This window comes from Narcine bancroftii, chromosome 9 (genome assembly GCF_036971445.1).
Source record: "Narcine bancroftii isolate sNarBan1 chromosome 9, sNarBan1.hap1, whole genome shotgun sequence".
Taxonomy (NCBI): domain Eukaryota; kingdom Metazoa; phylum Chordata; class Chondrichthyes; order Torpediniformes; family Narcinidae; genus Narcine; species Narcine bancroftii.
In genome coordinates, this window is record NC_091477.1 from 46,568,336 (window position 1) to 46,582,049 (window position 13,714).

Consider the following 13,714-nt stretch of genomic DNA (forward strand, 5'->3'; position numbering starts at 1 on the left):
TGCATGGCATGGAAGAAATTTAGACGAGTACCTGGATAATTTAATTTAATGATACTGCACAGTAGAATGTCCCCAGACCATGAAACCAGTGCTGCTCAATTGCACCCAATTAACCTACCAGTCCCATGTGTTTTGGAGGGTACACCCAGAGAAACTTCACACAGGTCTTAGAGAGAACAAACAAACTCCTTACAGACAGTGCTAGATTCAAATCCAGGTTGCTGGCACTACAATAGTGTTGCGCTAACTACTACACTAACCATGCATTCCAGAGGAAAAGTTTGGAGGGATATTGGCTCAATGCAGGCAAATGGGACTAGCTTGGGTAGGCAACTAGGTCATCATTGGAAATGTGAGATATAGAATGGTGCAATATAATTTTATTTATCAATTATATTTAACACCATATAAATTTTTTTAAATGGATCAGACTCTTTTGGATTTATGTTTTAGATGAGGACAGGAAATTGGTACATTTTTGCATTCTACTTGGCAGTGTGCTAAAGCTAAACCTTTTTGGTTAGAAATGGGTAAATTATTGGAACTAATTATGGGGATTAAATTCCCACAGAATCTAATTTTATTTTTATTGAGTAATATTAAGAATATTGGACCTAAGTTGAAACTGAATATGTATCAAAAGAAGTCTTCAAATTGCTTTAGCAATAGGAAGAAAATGTATTGCCTTAACTTGGAAGTCTAATACGAATTTTGGTATGGAACGATGTATACCACTTGAGAAATTTTCTTATAATATAAGAAACTGTAGCGACTGTGTAGTGGTCCAAGTGAGTGTGCAGTGACCTGTCGTGAACCGTCGCCGGCATGGGCTGCGGAGCAACTAAACAAACAGATGAATACTCACCTAATGGAGTGGTTCTGCGTGCTGGAGAATGGCATGTTGTCCTGCTGAGTATCCTGCCAGAAGGCGCAGGACACTCACAAGGATCATTTTAAATCTGCCGGTCCTGTGGATCAGAAGCATTCCAGTAGCAATGTCCCGCCTTGTCCCGTGGAGCCCGAAACATAAAAACATAAAAGAAGAGTCTAAAACCTGAATAAAGTCATTCTTGAGTTGACTAATTTGGCATGTGTGTGTATTACTTTAGTAGCTCTACCGTAGTAACTGCTACAAGACAAATATATATTTTGGAAGATATGAAGTGCTTCTTTACAAAATATGGTGTTAATATTTAAATAAAGCTCTGACAATCCCTTCTTCGTAGTTTTGATATATTATAAGAGACTTTAAAGTAATAGGCACCCCTGTTGAGGGTCTCTTGTCCCATTCTTACATTTTTTTCTTCTTTTGTAGGGGATAGAGGGAGGGAGGGGGTAGTATATGGGGGCTTTCTTATTTTTCTTTTTCTTTTATATGCCACATGCATTTATATTGTCTTGAATGATCTTTAATTATGTGTTTTAATGTGTGGTTTTAAACTAATAGATAAAATTTACAAAAAAGAAATATTGGGCTGAAGAGTCTGTTTCCATGCTGTGGAGCTCTACAGCTCAATGTTTTATCCAAATGGATTAGTTTCCATGTAACAGGATTCCTGAAGAAGAGCTCAGGCCCAAATCATTGGTTACCCTTTACTTCCCCAGATTTCTGCATGACCTAATGAGTTCCTCCGGCATATTTGTGTTGCACTTGAGCCCAGCATCTGCATACTTTCTTGTTTAACTTCAACTGAGCAATCCTTGTTTTGCCCGGTGCCAACTGGGGTGGGGGGGGGGGGGGGGGGAGGGAAGGGGGGGCATTAATTTTGAGCCAGTTTTCTCTGGCAGAAATCATGACTCAGAAAGGAGAAACCAATCTGATTTTATTGTGCTCTCTGGTTTGGAAAAATTAGCCAAACACTGCCTTCTCCAAACAAGAAATAAGAACATCGTACACAACACAGGCCTCAGAAAATGTGACTATTGAGACTCTGGACTGACTACGTAAACTATCAGAATCCATCTCTCCAAGTGATTTAATGAGAGACCTTTTGTATTGGATTTGCAAGTACCTCTGAATGCAGAGATCTCATTCAGTGCAAGGGAAAATGATGATGGACCCGACTTCATTGTCCCCATAAGACATAGCTGTTTATTTCCTTGCCAGTGGGAAAAGAGTGTAGCAAACTGAAGGGCCTGCTTCTGTGCCATATGACCTTTAAACCCAAACAGGGTGTTGAGCCCAGAAACAGGCAGACTGAAGTTGTCCCATTGTTTCGTTGGTGAGATTTATTGTCCCTCAACTACACAGATGGGTCTGGAGCGACACATTGGTTAGACTGTGAAAAGAGAGCAGATTTCCTCCCCGAAGGACATTGGTGAAACAGTGCATTAGTTGCATAGTTACCATTACCAGTTACCATGGTTAGTTCTACATTGTAACTGTGCCAGCAACCTGGGTTCGAATCTGCCACTGTTGTAAGGAGTTTGTACATAATCCCCCATGTGTGGTTTACCATGTGCTCCAGTTATCCTGTTTCCTTTATCCAGTTTTCTCCCATGTCCCAAGCACTTACAGGGTTAGCAGGGGTGCAGTGTTGTTGGAGCTCACCAGCGCACTGCTCCAGCACCTCAGAGGGCAGCTCCAGGCACCTCATGGGGTGGCTCCGGCACCTCCTTGTTGCCTTTTTTGAGAGCTCCGGTACTTAAAAGAATTAGCACTGGACCCCTGAGGATTAGTAGGTTAATTTGTCACATGGGTGCATTTGGACAGTTTGAGCTTGTGGGCTGGAAGGGCCAGTAACCGTGCAGTTACCATGAATATAAATTTAAATTTAAATGACTGACTGTGGCAGCTCACCACTAAGCAGGCAAACCAGCCCCGCTTGTAAACCACACGGCGGGGCAACCGGCCAAACTGGCGCCATCGGGGGTTTCCCTTCCTTCCAGCACGGTACTCAGAAGCCCATGCTGGGGACCACGTGACGCCCAGGTGACATCAGTGCCCTCCAGCGCGGCTGGGAGTATAAGTGCAGCCCAGCAGCCTGCAATAAAGTAGTCTGCTCACTGAGCTCAACCCATCTGGTTGTGTGTGTTCTTTAAGGAGCAATGTAGCTGCCGCGACAATTGGTGACCCCGACTGGTTCAAACGTCTTTGAACCCACCATGAGCGAGCCTGGGATATAGCCGTGAAACTGCCTGAATTCTGGGTTCAGGAGCCGGAGACCTGGTTCAACCTAACAGAGCCTCAGTTTCACTTCTGCCAGATTTCGTCCGACATGACCAAATTCTACCATGTGGTCGCTGCCCTAGACCAGGCCACCATCAGACGCGTGCTGCACCTCGTTCAGCACCCACCCGCCGAAGACGAATACGAGACCATCAAGCGAGTGCTTACCGGATCCCTCGGACTATCCAGACACCAGCATGCTGCTTGGATGCTGCACCTCGACACACTGCGGGACAGGTTCCTGATGGAGCTGATGGACGAGATGCTCGAACTCATGGGTGACCACACCAACTGCCCACTCTTTGAGTGCATTTTCCTTGATCATATGCCCGGGGTCATCCGGCCACTGCTGGTCCAGGAGAGCTTCACCAACCTGAGGAAGGTCACCCAGAAGGCCCAAGAGCTATGGCTCACATGATTCCCGGAGGGCTTAGTGGTCCAGCAGGTCATGAGGCATAGGCAAGCCCACCCCTAGCACTGCGGTAGAGCATCTGCCGCCTGCAGGGGTCCCCAAGAGCATAACCAAGGCCACAGCATCTGCTCCAGGCATCTGCTTCTACCACCAGTGCTGGGGAACCAAGGCTCGGAAACAGACACTTCAGCTTAAATTTCCCACACTGACCTAAATGTCTCATCCATACTTGTCCCAACTGCAGGCAATTGGCCCATATCCCTCTGAACCTTTCCTCTGTTAATTGATCACAGTAAATTATTTCTGGTGTGCTTATGAATGGTAGAATCTTGGGGGAGTTGATGGCAAGGTGGGGAGAATAAAGGATAGGATTGGAATTAATTAAGGTGACTCGGTCAGTGTGGACTCAGTCAGCTGGAGGGCCCGTTTCCATGCTACTTCTCTCAGTGATTCCAGGACACACCTCGGCTGGTGCCAATGCAGCTCCGAGGGAGCACCGTACCATCAAACCCAATGTCTTTAATGAGATATTAAAATGAAGTTCTATCTGCCTTCTCTAATAAATAACATTTGCCCCCAGCATTATTAAAGAAAAAGGTTATGTGCAAATTTTGGTACTATCAGATGGTGAAGTTGACCTGCAGACATTTATTTAGTGCAGGGGTGGCCAACCTTTTACATAGGATCCTTCAATTTTTACACGCATAAGTTATCATGCACCATGCAACTTTTGTAACCCATTCAATTCTTGTAAAACTATGTAAATATAGACATATTTAGCATTTTTCACGATAGATTGATTTTATATAAAAAAAAACAAGATAAACATTACTTACCTTAATGAGATTTTTGAGTCCATTTTGATTTCACTAAAAATAATTGCTAAGGTTTAGATTTCTGGCTCTAAGCTACTTGAATTCCTGTTAAAGATTTTTTTCTACAAATCGGTTTTTACATGAGTTGGCTTACTTTTTTATTATTATCACTGGGGTGAAATGTACCACTTTTGGCCACAATTGATGTATTCTATTGGACTGATAGTTTCCAAATGGATGATGATTGTTTTTGAACTTGTCATGCTGTGAAGCCTCTACATTGTCCCAGATTCCTTTGATATTTTGAATTTACTTCATGCAAGAGGTTCAATGTGCACACTCCCTTTGATCAACAAGATCCTGGTCTCTTGTACAGCTGTCAGCAACATCAAATGGATCACTTCCTGTCCACACACCCGTGCACAACAAATGCCAAGTAGAATGGGAAAGAAAAATTACACTGATTAAATGAATGATTGTTTGAGGTTGGCAACAATTGACCTTGTTCAAAGAATACAGTGTTGCAGAGAATGGATGTGATCATCAAGTTTAAGTTCAAGTTTATTATCATCTGACTACACATATTCAACCCAATGAAACAGGGTCCGGACCTCAGTGCACACACATACACAGCACATAATAACCTAGAACTGAGTGCAATGAAAAAAATCATGGAAAGAGGGGGAAAAAAAGCCTCTTTCATTTTATTGGATCAAGTGTGGATCAAGATAATTTGGGAGTGGATGAAAGCTGGTAATTTTTTAAAATCTTCCTCCTTTGGGTGGGCTTGCACAGAGAGTTTTATGATCTCAATGCCAGCTTTTGAAGAGGCTCTCCTTTGATCAGTGACAATCCTGCGTGAAGGGGTTTTGTGGAGCCGGTGCCATGAATGAAAGAAAAGGAAAGCCCACAGTGTTAGCGCCTGATTCACATGCCTGAAGCTTATTTTTCAAATGGCAATAACTCAGTACCAATCCCCAGGAGTAATGCCGAGCCTTCTTGCAGAAGAGCCACGGTCTATATCCATCAGAATTTCCACAGCACTGCTGGATTAGGAGTGCAAGGTTTTAATCTGCCGTGGGTTGCAGGTGGAAAGAGAGAGTGTTATACGTTTGTTTCAGTTTGCATGCAAACATTTCCAGTGTGGGCCTTCGAAAACAGATGGGAAGTTGACCGGCAGTGTATTATTTATATGTTAAGTCAGCTGTGTACATTGGTGTATTTCTTCTCAGAGTTGATTGGATAAGGATTGTCTCCTCTGTTCATTAAACAAAGATCGATAGACCTATAGAAGTACAGCTGACCATTGGCAGGATGTTCATGAGCCATCCTGATGGAAGCAGCTGGAGCTGCAGGGTAGGTTCAAGTGTTTAAACAGTTGCTGGATTCGCTCGATGAAGGGCTCAAACCCAAAACGTCGGTTAATGTATAGGGAGTTCCCGGGTTACGAACGAGATCCGTCCCTACGTCTGTCATTTAAGTTGAACTTGTAGATAAGTCAGAACAGGTACAGATGGTTCTTATTTAGTATCAGTTAGTCAAATGTTTGCCTTAGTAGTGTAAAAAAAATTAAAGAATCAGTTCTTAAAACAGTTTAGATCAGTGGTTCTCAACCTTTTTCTTTCCACTCACAGACCACTTTAAGTAATCCCTATGCCACTGGTGGTCTGTGATTAGTAAGGGATTGCTTAAGGTGGGATGTGGGGTGGGAAGGGAAGGTTGAGAATCACTACTCTAGACCAAATTGTTACTGAAATATTTTGCTTGAGAAAAATTGTCATTGGCCCATTTCCTTTGGAGTTGTGAAACCTTGCATATAACAAGTCAATGAGGTACGATTAAAACAGTGGTTTTCAAACTTTTTCTTTTCACCCACATACCACTTTACACAATCCTTTACTAATCACAGAGCACCTATGGTATAGGGAATATTTAAAGTCGTACTGAGTGGAAAGAAAAAAGTTGAGAACCACTGGTTTAGATAGAAATAAAAGAAAAAAGATCATGATTAAACGTTAACACTTGCTCTCGTTCCAACGATGTCTTGCACACTGGAAGGGGCACTCGTGAGGTAACATTATGCACATGTGCGAATTGGGGATGCAATTTGATCATAAGTATGAGTTGTCTGTAAGTCAGATGTTTGTAACCCGGAGACTTTGTTTATTTTTATCTTTGTTATATAAAGGACACTGTTTGACCGGCTGAGTTTCTCCAGCATTGTGTTTTCACTTCATCCACTTGTCTGCAAGCGTTCATGTTTTACTGCTGGATTCACTTGTTCCACTTGGGCAGAGTGAACATAGGAAGCTGCTCCTCATTCCTGAGGAAGAATGCTGCACTCTTGGGCCATGCGGCAGGAAGTGGAAGGACCTCAAGTTGCAACAGTTAGTGTAATTCCCTTTATCTATGTTGACGCAATCATGAAGAAGGCTTGCCAGTGGCTTTATTTCATTAGGAGTTTGAGGAGATTTGGTACGTAACCAAAAACTCTTGCACATTTCTACAGGTATACTCTGGAGACCATTCTGACTGGTTGAATCTCTGTCTGGTATGGAGGTGCCAATGCACAGGACAGAAACAGGCTACAGAGGGTTGTAGACTTGGTCTTTATGCCATTGGTTTTATGGACCAGGCTACCCGTCAGCCTCCTTTGCTGCAGGGAATGAAGAAGGTGTTCATGTTAACATGCTGCATGCCTCCACATGATTCTATGAAGGATTTAATTGCAATAATTTTCTTGCATCTAAATGAGGAGACTACGGTGCCTTCCATAATGTTTGTACTTTTTTTTTTCCTTTATTTGCCCCTGAGCTCCACAGTTTTAAATTTGTAATCAATCAATTCACGTGATTAAAGTATACATTTCAGATTTTATTCAAAGTTATTTGAATATATTTTGGGATGAACATGTAGAAATTACAGCACTTTTTATACATAGTCCCCTCATTTCAGGGCAGCATAATGTTTGGGACATTTGTCTTCACAGGAGTATATGAGTGCTTAGGTGTGTTAAATTTCTTCATTGGTGCAAGCATAAGAGAGCTAGGCTTGGTTCTAAGCTTTTGATCACCTTTGGAGTCCATAGTTGTCATTTTTCAACATGAGGACCAGAGTAGTGTCAATGAGAGTCACAAACCATTATGAGGATGGAAAAACAAGAATAAAACAGTAAGAGACATTGCCCAAATCTTTGGATTAACAAAATCAACTGTTTGGAATATCATTAAGAAAAATTAGTGCATGGTGGGTTCAGTAACTGCAAAGGGACTGGAATTCCAAGGAAGATCTCCACTGCTGATGACAGAAGAATTCTTATCATAATGAAGAAAAATCCCCAAATGCCTGTCCAACTTTTCAGGAGGAAGGTGTGGATATCTCAGTGAATACTGTCCAGAGAAGATTTCATGAATAGAAATGCAGAGACTACACTGCAAGATGCAAACAATAACAATGGTGGTATGCTTTGATCTAGGGCAGTTCCTTTACACCTCCACACTTTGCTTTTATCATCACTCCGATACAGGGTAAACTTGGGCTCATCTGTCCACAAAACCTTTTTCCAGAATTCTTCAGGCTCTTTTAAATACTTCTCGGCAAACTGTAATCTGGCCACCCTTTCTGTAGCAAACTAGTGGTTTGCATCTTGAAAAGTTGTCTCTCTATTTCTGTCATGATGTCTTCTGTGGACATCTGGAATGTGCACTTTAATTATATATGGATTGTTTGATTACAGATTTAAAACTGTGGAGCACACAGGCCAATAAAGGAAAAAAAGTGTCTTTGTGCCAAACCTTATGAAAGGCACAGTATGCACCATGCTACAATGAGAAAGTTTGTTTTATGAACAATGCAGCTGGTCAACCATAAGCAAGATAATAGAGCAATGTTTCAGAGAGAGATTAGTTTGCACAGAGTAAAGGTAATATAATATGACTATTTTGTGGTTCATTCAGGAGTCTGACAACAGCAAGTAAGAAACGGCCTTTGAGCCTGGTGCACGTGATCTCATATACTCATGAATCAATTCCCTGATGGAGCAGGGTGAAGAGAGTGTGGCCAGGATTGGGACGAGTCTTTTATAATGTTGACTGTTTCACCAAGGCAACAAGAACTGGAGTCAATGGGGAGAGGGGGTGGTTTGTGTGATGGCCTGAGCTATGTTCTTGTGTGGGAGAGAATAAGATGTAGAGCATGGGAGTAAGAAGGGGAATAGGACCAATGGAATTAATCCAATGTGATGTCCTCTTCACAATATTTGAATTGTTTTCCAATTCTTCCCTTTGAAGGCTCTGTGATCTTGATTGGTCGGAGTTTCTTCCTGTGGTAAAGCATTCTGTGCTCTCACAACTCTAAAGAAATCACTTCCTTGGATTTCTCACTCTCTCCTGTGGTGTGTAGCCTTGCCCCCAGGATGTACAATCAGAACCAAATATACTGCCTCACCGCTTGTGTCAGTAATAAGTCTGGGCTGCCACTGTGAAATCAATTCCTTCAGTGTTTGGCAGGCTTCTGTTATATTGCCCTTGGCCAGATGCACTCCACAGAGAAATCAGTGCTGATCTGACCTGTGGGTGGGGAAATTATTGGACTCATAACTTTCCAGCAAGGATGCAGGTCAAAGGGAAAATCCCATCATCCCAGTTGAAATTGGCCTTGGTCACCCTGCAATCTGATCCACAGGGATTGTTTTGGGAGATTTTACTTTTAAAATGTTTTTAAGAGGAATCCATGGAAACACTGACTTCTGCTCATTCGACCATCAGGTGTGTGGGGAGCTCTTTTATTGTTCCCCTCTTGTCCATATCAGCAGAGTGCCAAGGGGCCAATAGGTGACTGACAGGTTGAATATAGCACCATGACAGACACGGACATGGACACAGACAGACATGGAATCTCACACCGACATGTAGGCACTCCCACAGAAACACCTGCGGGTGTGCAGACTACACATACTGTACACAGACACATGCATGCAAGAATTACACGCAGGAATGCGCATATGCACACATGCGCGTGCATCTGGATATGCGCATGCAGAAACATGCAGCCCAGCCCAGAAGCTGTTCTTTGCTCAGCGAGACTAAAAGCACTGTATAGCTGTGACATCACTGTGCTCTGTCTCTAAAATTGCATTCAGTAGAATTGAACTAAAAAAAAAATATATATATATATATATTATTAATGACCAAGATATATTGGTGACCATCATCTAATTCGAAACACTTTAGGAGTTTCAATTTTTTTTTAAACTTTCAAACTTCAATTGTTTTAAGTAGGTTCAACTGTTATCAAAACAAGGAATTCTCGTTTGGTAGGTATGGGATCATTTAAACCTCCTTTTTCTCAGCTGGATCACTGTTTTGTTATCCCCTGGAGTGACCCTACAAGGCCACCGGCTGTTCTTACTACAGTATCTAATTTCTGTGGCTCAATTTAACTTCAACATTGAGCTTGTTGGTAGCCTTGGTACAAGGGAGCTAGACAGTCAAATGGCTGGGATGTAGGTAAAATCCAGGAAAGGCGAAGGGGCTTTTAAAATACTTAACTCTTAAACAAAGGCCCCAGTATTCAGTAATACAGGAGGTGTGTTCATATCTCTGATACGATCACTGAATGTTTGCCAGGACTTTTGTTGTAAAGAGAGCTTTTGGCCTTCATAAATCAAAGTATTGAGTCCAGGTGCTGGGATGTTATGGTAAAGTTGTATAAGACATTGGTGAGGCCAAATTTGGAGTATTGCGTGCAGTTTTTGTCACCTAACTACTGGAGAGTTATCAGTATGCCTACTTTTTCTTATATGTACTCAAAATAAGGGCTCAGACCTGAAACTTTGACTGCCTTTTAATTCCATCACCTACTGAGTTTCTCCAGCACTTTTGTGTATCCAACTGGGAACCTGACTTGGGTCTGCCCATAGGTTCATTTCTTTCCTCTATGCCCTGTGATAACAACTGTTGAAGTGCAGTCCCCACCACCTCACAAAGCTGGGGACTCACACACAATGTAGGACTCCTTATCCCTGAACCATCCCACCCCCCCCCCCCCCCACTCCGCCTTCTCCCACCCAACTACCTATCCTCCTGTCCATGCTGTTCTACATTCTTGTAGCATCTTGGACTTTCTATTCTGGAGAATACAATACCTACCCGGCAAAAAATGTAAGGCTGAGGGAATGCTGTAATGATGTAGATGCCATTGTTCAGATGGAACATGAAAACAAGACTCTGTCTCCCCATTCTGGTGGGTTTGAAGGATCCTGTGACACCAAAGAAACTGTGTTGGTGGGAGAGATTCCTTTTTGGACCTCGATATTTCCCCTCCATCTTTGGTTTGGCTTCGCGGATGAAGATTTATGGAGGGGGTAAATGTCCACGTCAGCTGCAGGCTCGTTGGTGACTGACAAGTCCGATGTGGGACAGGCAGGCATGGTTGCAGCGGTTGCAAGGGAAAATTGGTTGGTTGGGGTTGGGTGTTGGGTTTTTCCTCCTTTGTCTTTTGTCAGTGAGGTGGGCTCTGCGGTCTTCTTCAAAGGAGGTTGCTGCCTGCCGAACTGTGAGGCGCCAAGATGCACGGTTGGAGGCGAGATCAGCCCACTGGCGGTGGTCAATGTGGCAGGCACCAAGAGATTTCTTTAAGCAGTCCTTGTACCTCTTCTTTGGTGCACCTCTGTCTCGGTGGCCAGTGGAGAGCTCACCATATAACACGCTTGGGAAGGCGATGGTCCTCCATTCTGGAGACGTGACCCACCCAGCGCAGTTGGGTCTTCAGCAGCATGGATTCGATGCTTGCGGACTCTGCCAACTTGAGTACTTCGATGTTGGTGATGAAGTCATTCCAATGAATGTTGAGGATGGAGCGGAGTCAGCGCTGATGGAAGTGTTCTAGGAGCCATAGGTGATGCCGGTAGAGGACCCATGATTCAGAGCCGAACAGGAGCGTGGGTATGACAACGGCTCTGTACACGCTGATCTTTGTGTGTTTCTTCAGGTGGTTGTTTTTCCAGACTCTTGTGTAGTCTTCCAAAGGCGCTATTTGCCTTGGCGAGTCTGTTGTCTATCTCTTTGTCGATCCTTGCATCAGATTAAATGGTGCAGCCGAGGTAGGTAAACTGGTTGACCATTTTGAGTTCTGTGTGCCCGATGGAGATGTGGGGGGGGCTGGTAGTCATGGTGGGGAGCTGGCTGATGGAGGACCTCAGTTTTCTTCAGGCTGACTTCCAGGCCAAACATTTTGGCATTTTCCGCAAAACAGGATTGAAATAGATGTGCATCTAAGCAGCTGTTAGAAGGAGCACAAATCGCATGTCGTGTTTCCCTTGATGTGAAATGACTATGCTTCAGATTGTAAAGTGGTTAGAGATAGCCCTAGTCTTTTCTGGGTGATACATGACTGCAATGACTGGTCATTCCTGAGAGGGTCCTCCCTGGGGATCCGTTTTCTTCGATTTCTGTGTCAATTTTGTCCTACACAAAAATCACCTGACGTGGTAACCACACCATGACAGTAATACAAGGCACCAAAAGCAGGCAAGACTGTTAACAAAAAAACAATGACTAAAAGTGGGAAAGGAGAGGAAATCAGGTCAGCTGCTCATGTATGTATATTTGTGGGAATATTAAATTGAATGATATTATGGGAGTGTGCTCATACGTGTGTTTAAGTCAAGCATTTGTAGCCTGTTGGTTCTGACCTGCAAATAAAACTGTCCTGTGTAGCTTCTGCCCAGGACAGTGTGCAAGGTCATGTCTTACAGTGATCCACAGGACTGGGACTAAAAGAGGCATCAGTGATTATGGAGGCTCTTTCACAATCAGAGTGAAACTGCACAGTTCGATACCCTGCGGATGGATCACTTTCACCAACTCGACTTTAATCCCAATGAAACAGATGCACCTGATCCGGCTGTACACTTCACCCCACTGCATCAAGTTCTGCCCAACTCACAACCCGCATTGAATAGATTCTCTACAATTCTAAAGTTTCTTTGCCTGTCCATATAAGCAAAATCCTCCCCAGTCAGTTTCCATCACCATTGTTTTTAAATTATTTTGTCCCGAGCCCAACGCTATACTCCTGCTGGCGCACTGACCTCCTCCTTCTCCTATCGGAGAGCTTCCCCGGTCCTCTTCCCCCTCCCACCTTATCTGTTGGCTTGTGCACTTCTCCCTTCCCCTTCCTCCCACCTTTTTATTCAGGCACCTGCCAGTTTTTGCTTAGATCTGACGAAGAACCCAGGCCTGAAATGTGGGTTACCCTTAGCTTCTTTTGGACGCTGCGTGACCTGCTGAATTTGTGCAGGACTTTGGGGTCTTGCGTTCAACCGCAGGATCTGCATTCTTTCTTGTTTAACAATACAGTACTCCTGCTGAAGTCCAGACAATGATTTATGAAGAATCACTGCTATTGTGTATTATGTACCAGTTATCTCTCATATTGGTTTGCTCTTATGTTTTGAGTGGGTATTCTTTTATAGCTTCAACCATTGCAGGCAGCCGCTTCGAATGATTGCCACAGTACTTATTCTCAATGCAGGTTCAATATACCCCCAGAGTTAATAGACTTCTAGCAGTCTAGTATTCCTCGGAATGAGCTACGCAGGGGAGAAGGGGTTTCACTCTCAAGCAAAGCACGTCTCAAGTGACATGGATTGTTGGTCCACTGGAGCTGCACTAATTTAGAAATGGCTTCTGGCAGTAGGATTTGGAGGATTTCTGAGAGCTTTGCCCTGCATGTTTGTATTGATGAGATCGATACACGATCAGCTGCAGCTGGATGAGTAATTGTGTCTGAATTAACCTGGAAGCAGCAGGTGTTTTTTGCAATGGTCCAGCTGAGTGCAATATTTGCTTCACACCCTGGTGTTGTTGGATTGTATTTGGTTTGCAATATTATTTGTGCAATGTCTTCCTGAAATCAACTGCTTTCTGGATTTAAAAATGATTAAACTTTAAATGATTTAAGTTGTAACCGGAACAAAGTAGCAATTTCGTGCTTATGTAGTTTTGATTTGTTTTAAGTCTTGAAATTAAGAGTGTGTCTTTGCTCATTAAGACACTGCAATGTTGTAATAATCAAGAGTCAATGCCCTAGAATTTTCTGGCAGGAGTAAGGATTGGATGGTTCAAATTACTCAAAGTTAAAAAAAAAAATTTGCAGCCGCATGAGTGGTATGGCAGCTGCTCTGCTCATAATCAGGAGAAGGTGGAAAATTCAGCTTGAAACATCACGCAAACTTTCCTCCCCTCCATGGGCTCTGCCTGCACCTTCCCTGGCCTGGGAAAGGCAGCCGACATACTGAAGGACCCTTCACACCCC

The 13,714-nt window shown here is 43.3% G+C and overlaps 1 protein-coding gene across 5 annotated transcripts in view; it reads left to right on the top strand.

Moving 5' to 3' along the window:
- The window catches only part of LOC138743494 (serine/threonine-protein phosphatase 2A 55 kDa regulatory subunit B beta isoform), a 220,026-nt gene that overhangs the window by 55,885 nt on the left and 150,427 nt on the right, over window positions 1–13,714 (top strand). For 3 of the 5 annotated variants that reach the window (XM_069898973.1, XM_069898968.1, XM_069898971.1), the window contains exon 2: window positions 6,585–6,783. The exons of the other annotated variants lie outside the window; for them this stretch is intronic. In XM_069898973.1, coding sequence (XP_069755074.1) covers window positions 6,654–6,783 — 130 coding nt within the window. In that variant the 5' untranslated portion in view covers window positions 6,585–6,653. The remainder of the gene's footprint in view (window positions 1–6,584; window positions 6,784–13,714) is intronic. 5 annotated transcript variants of the gene reach the window in all.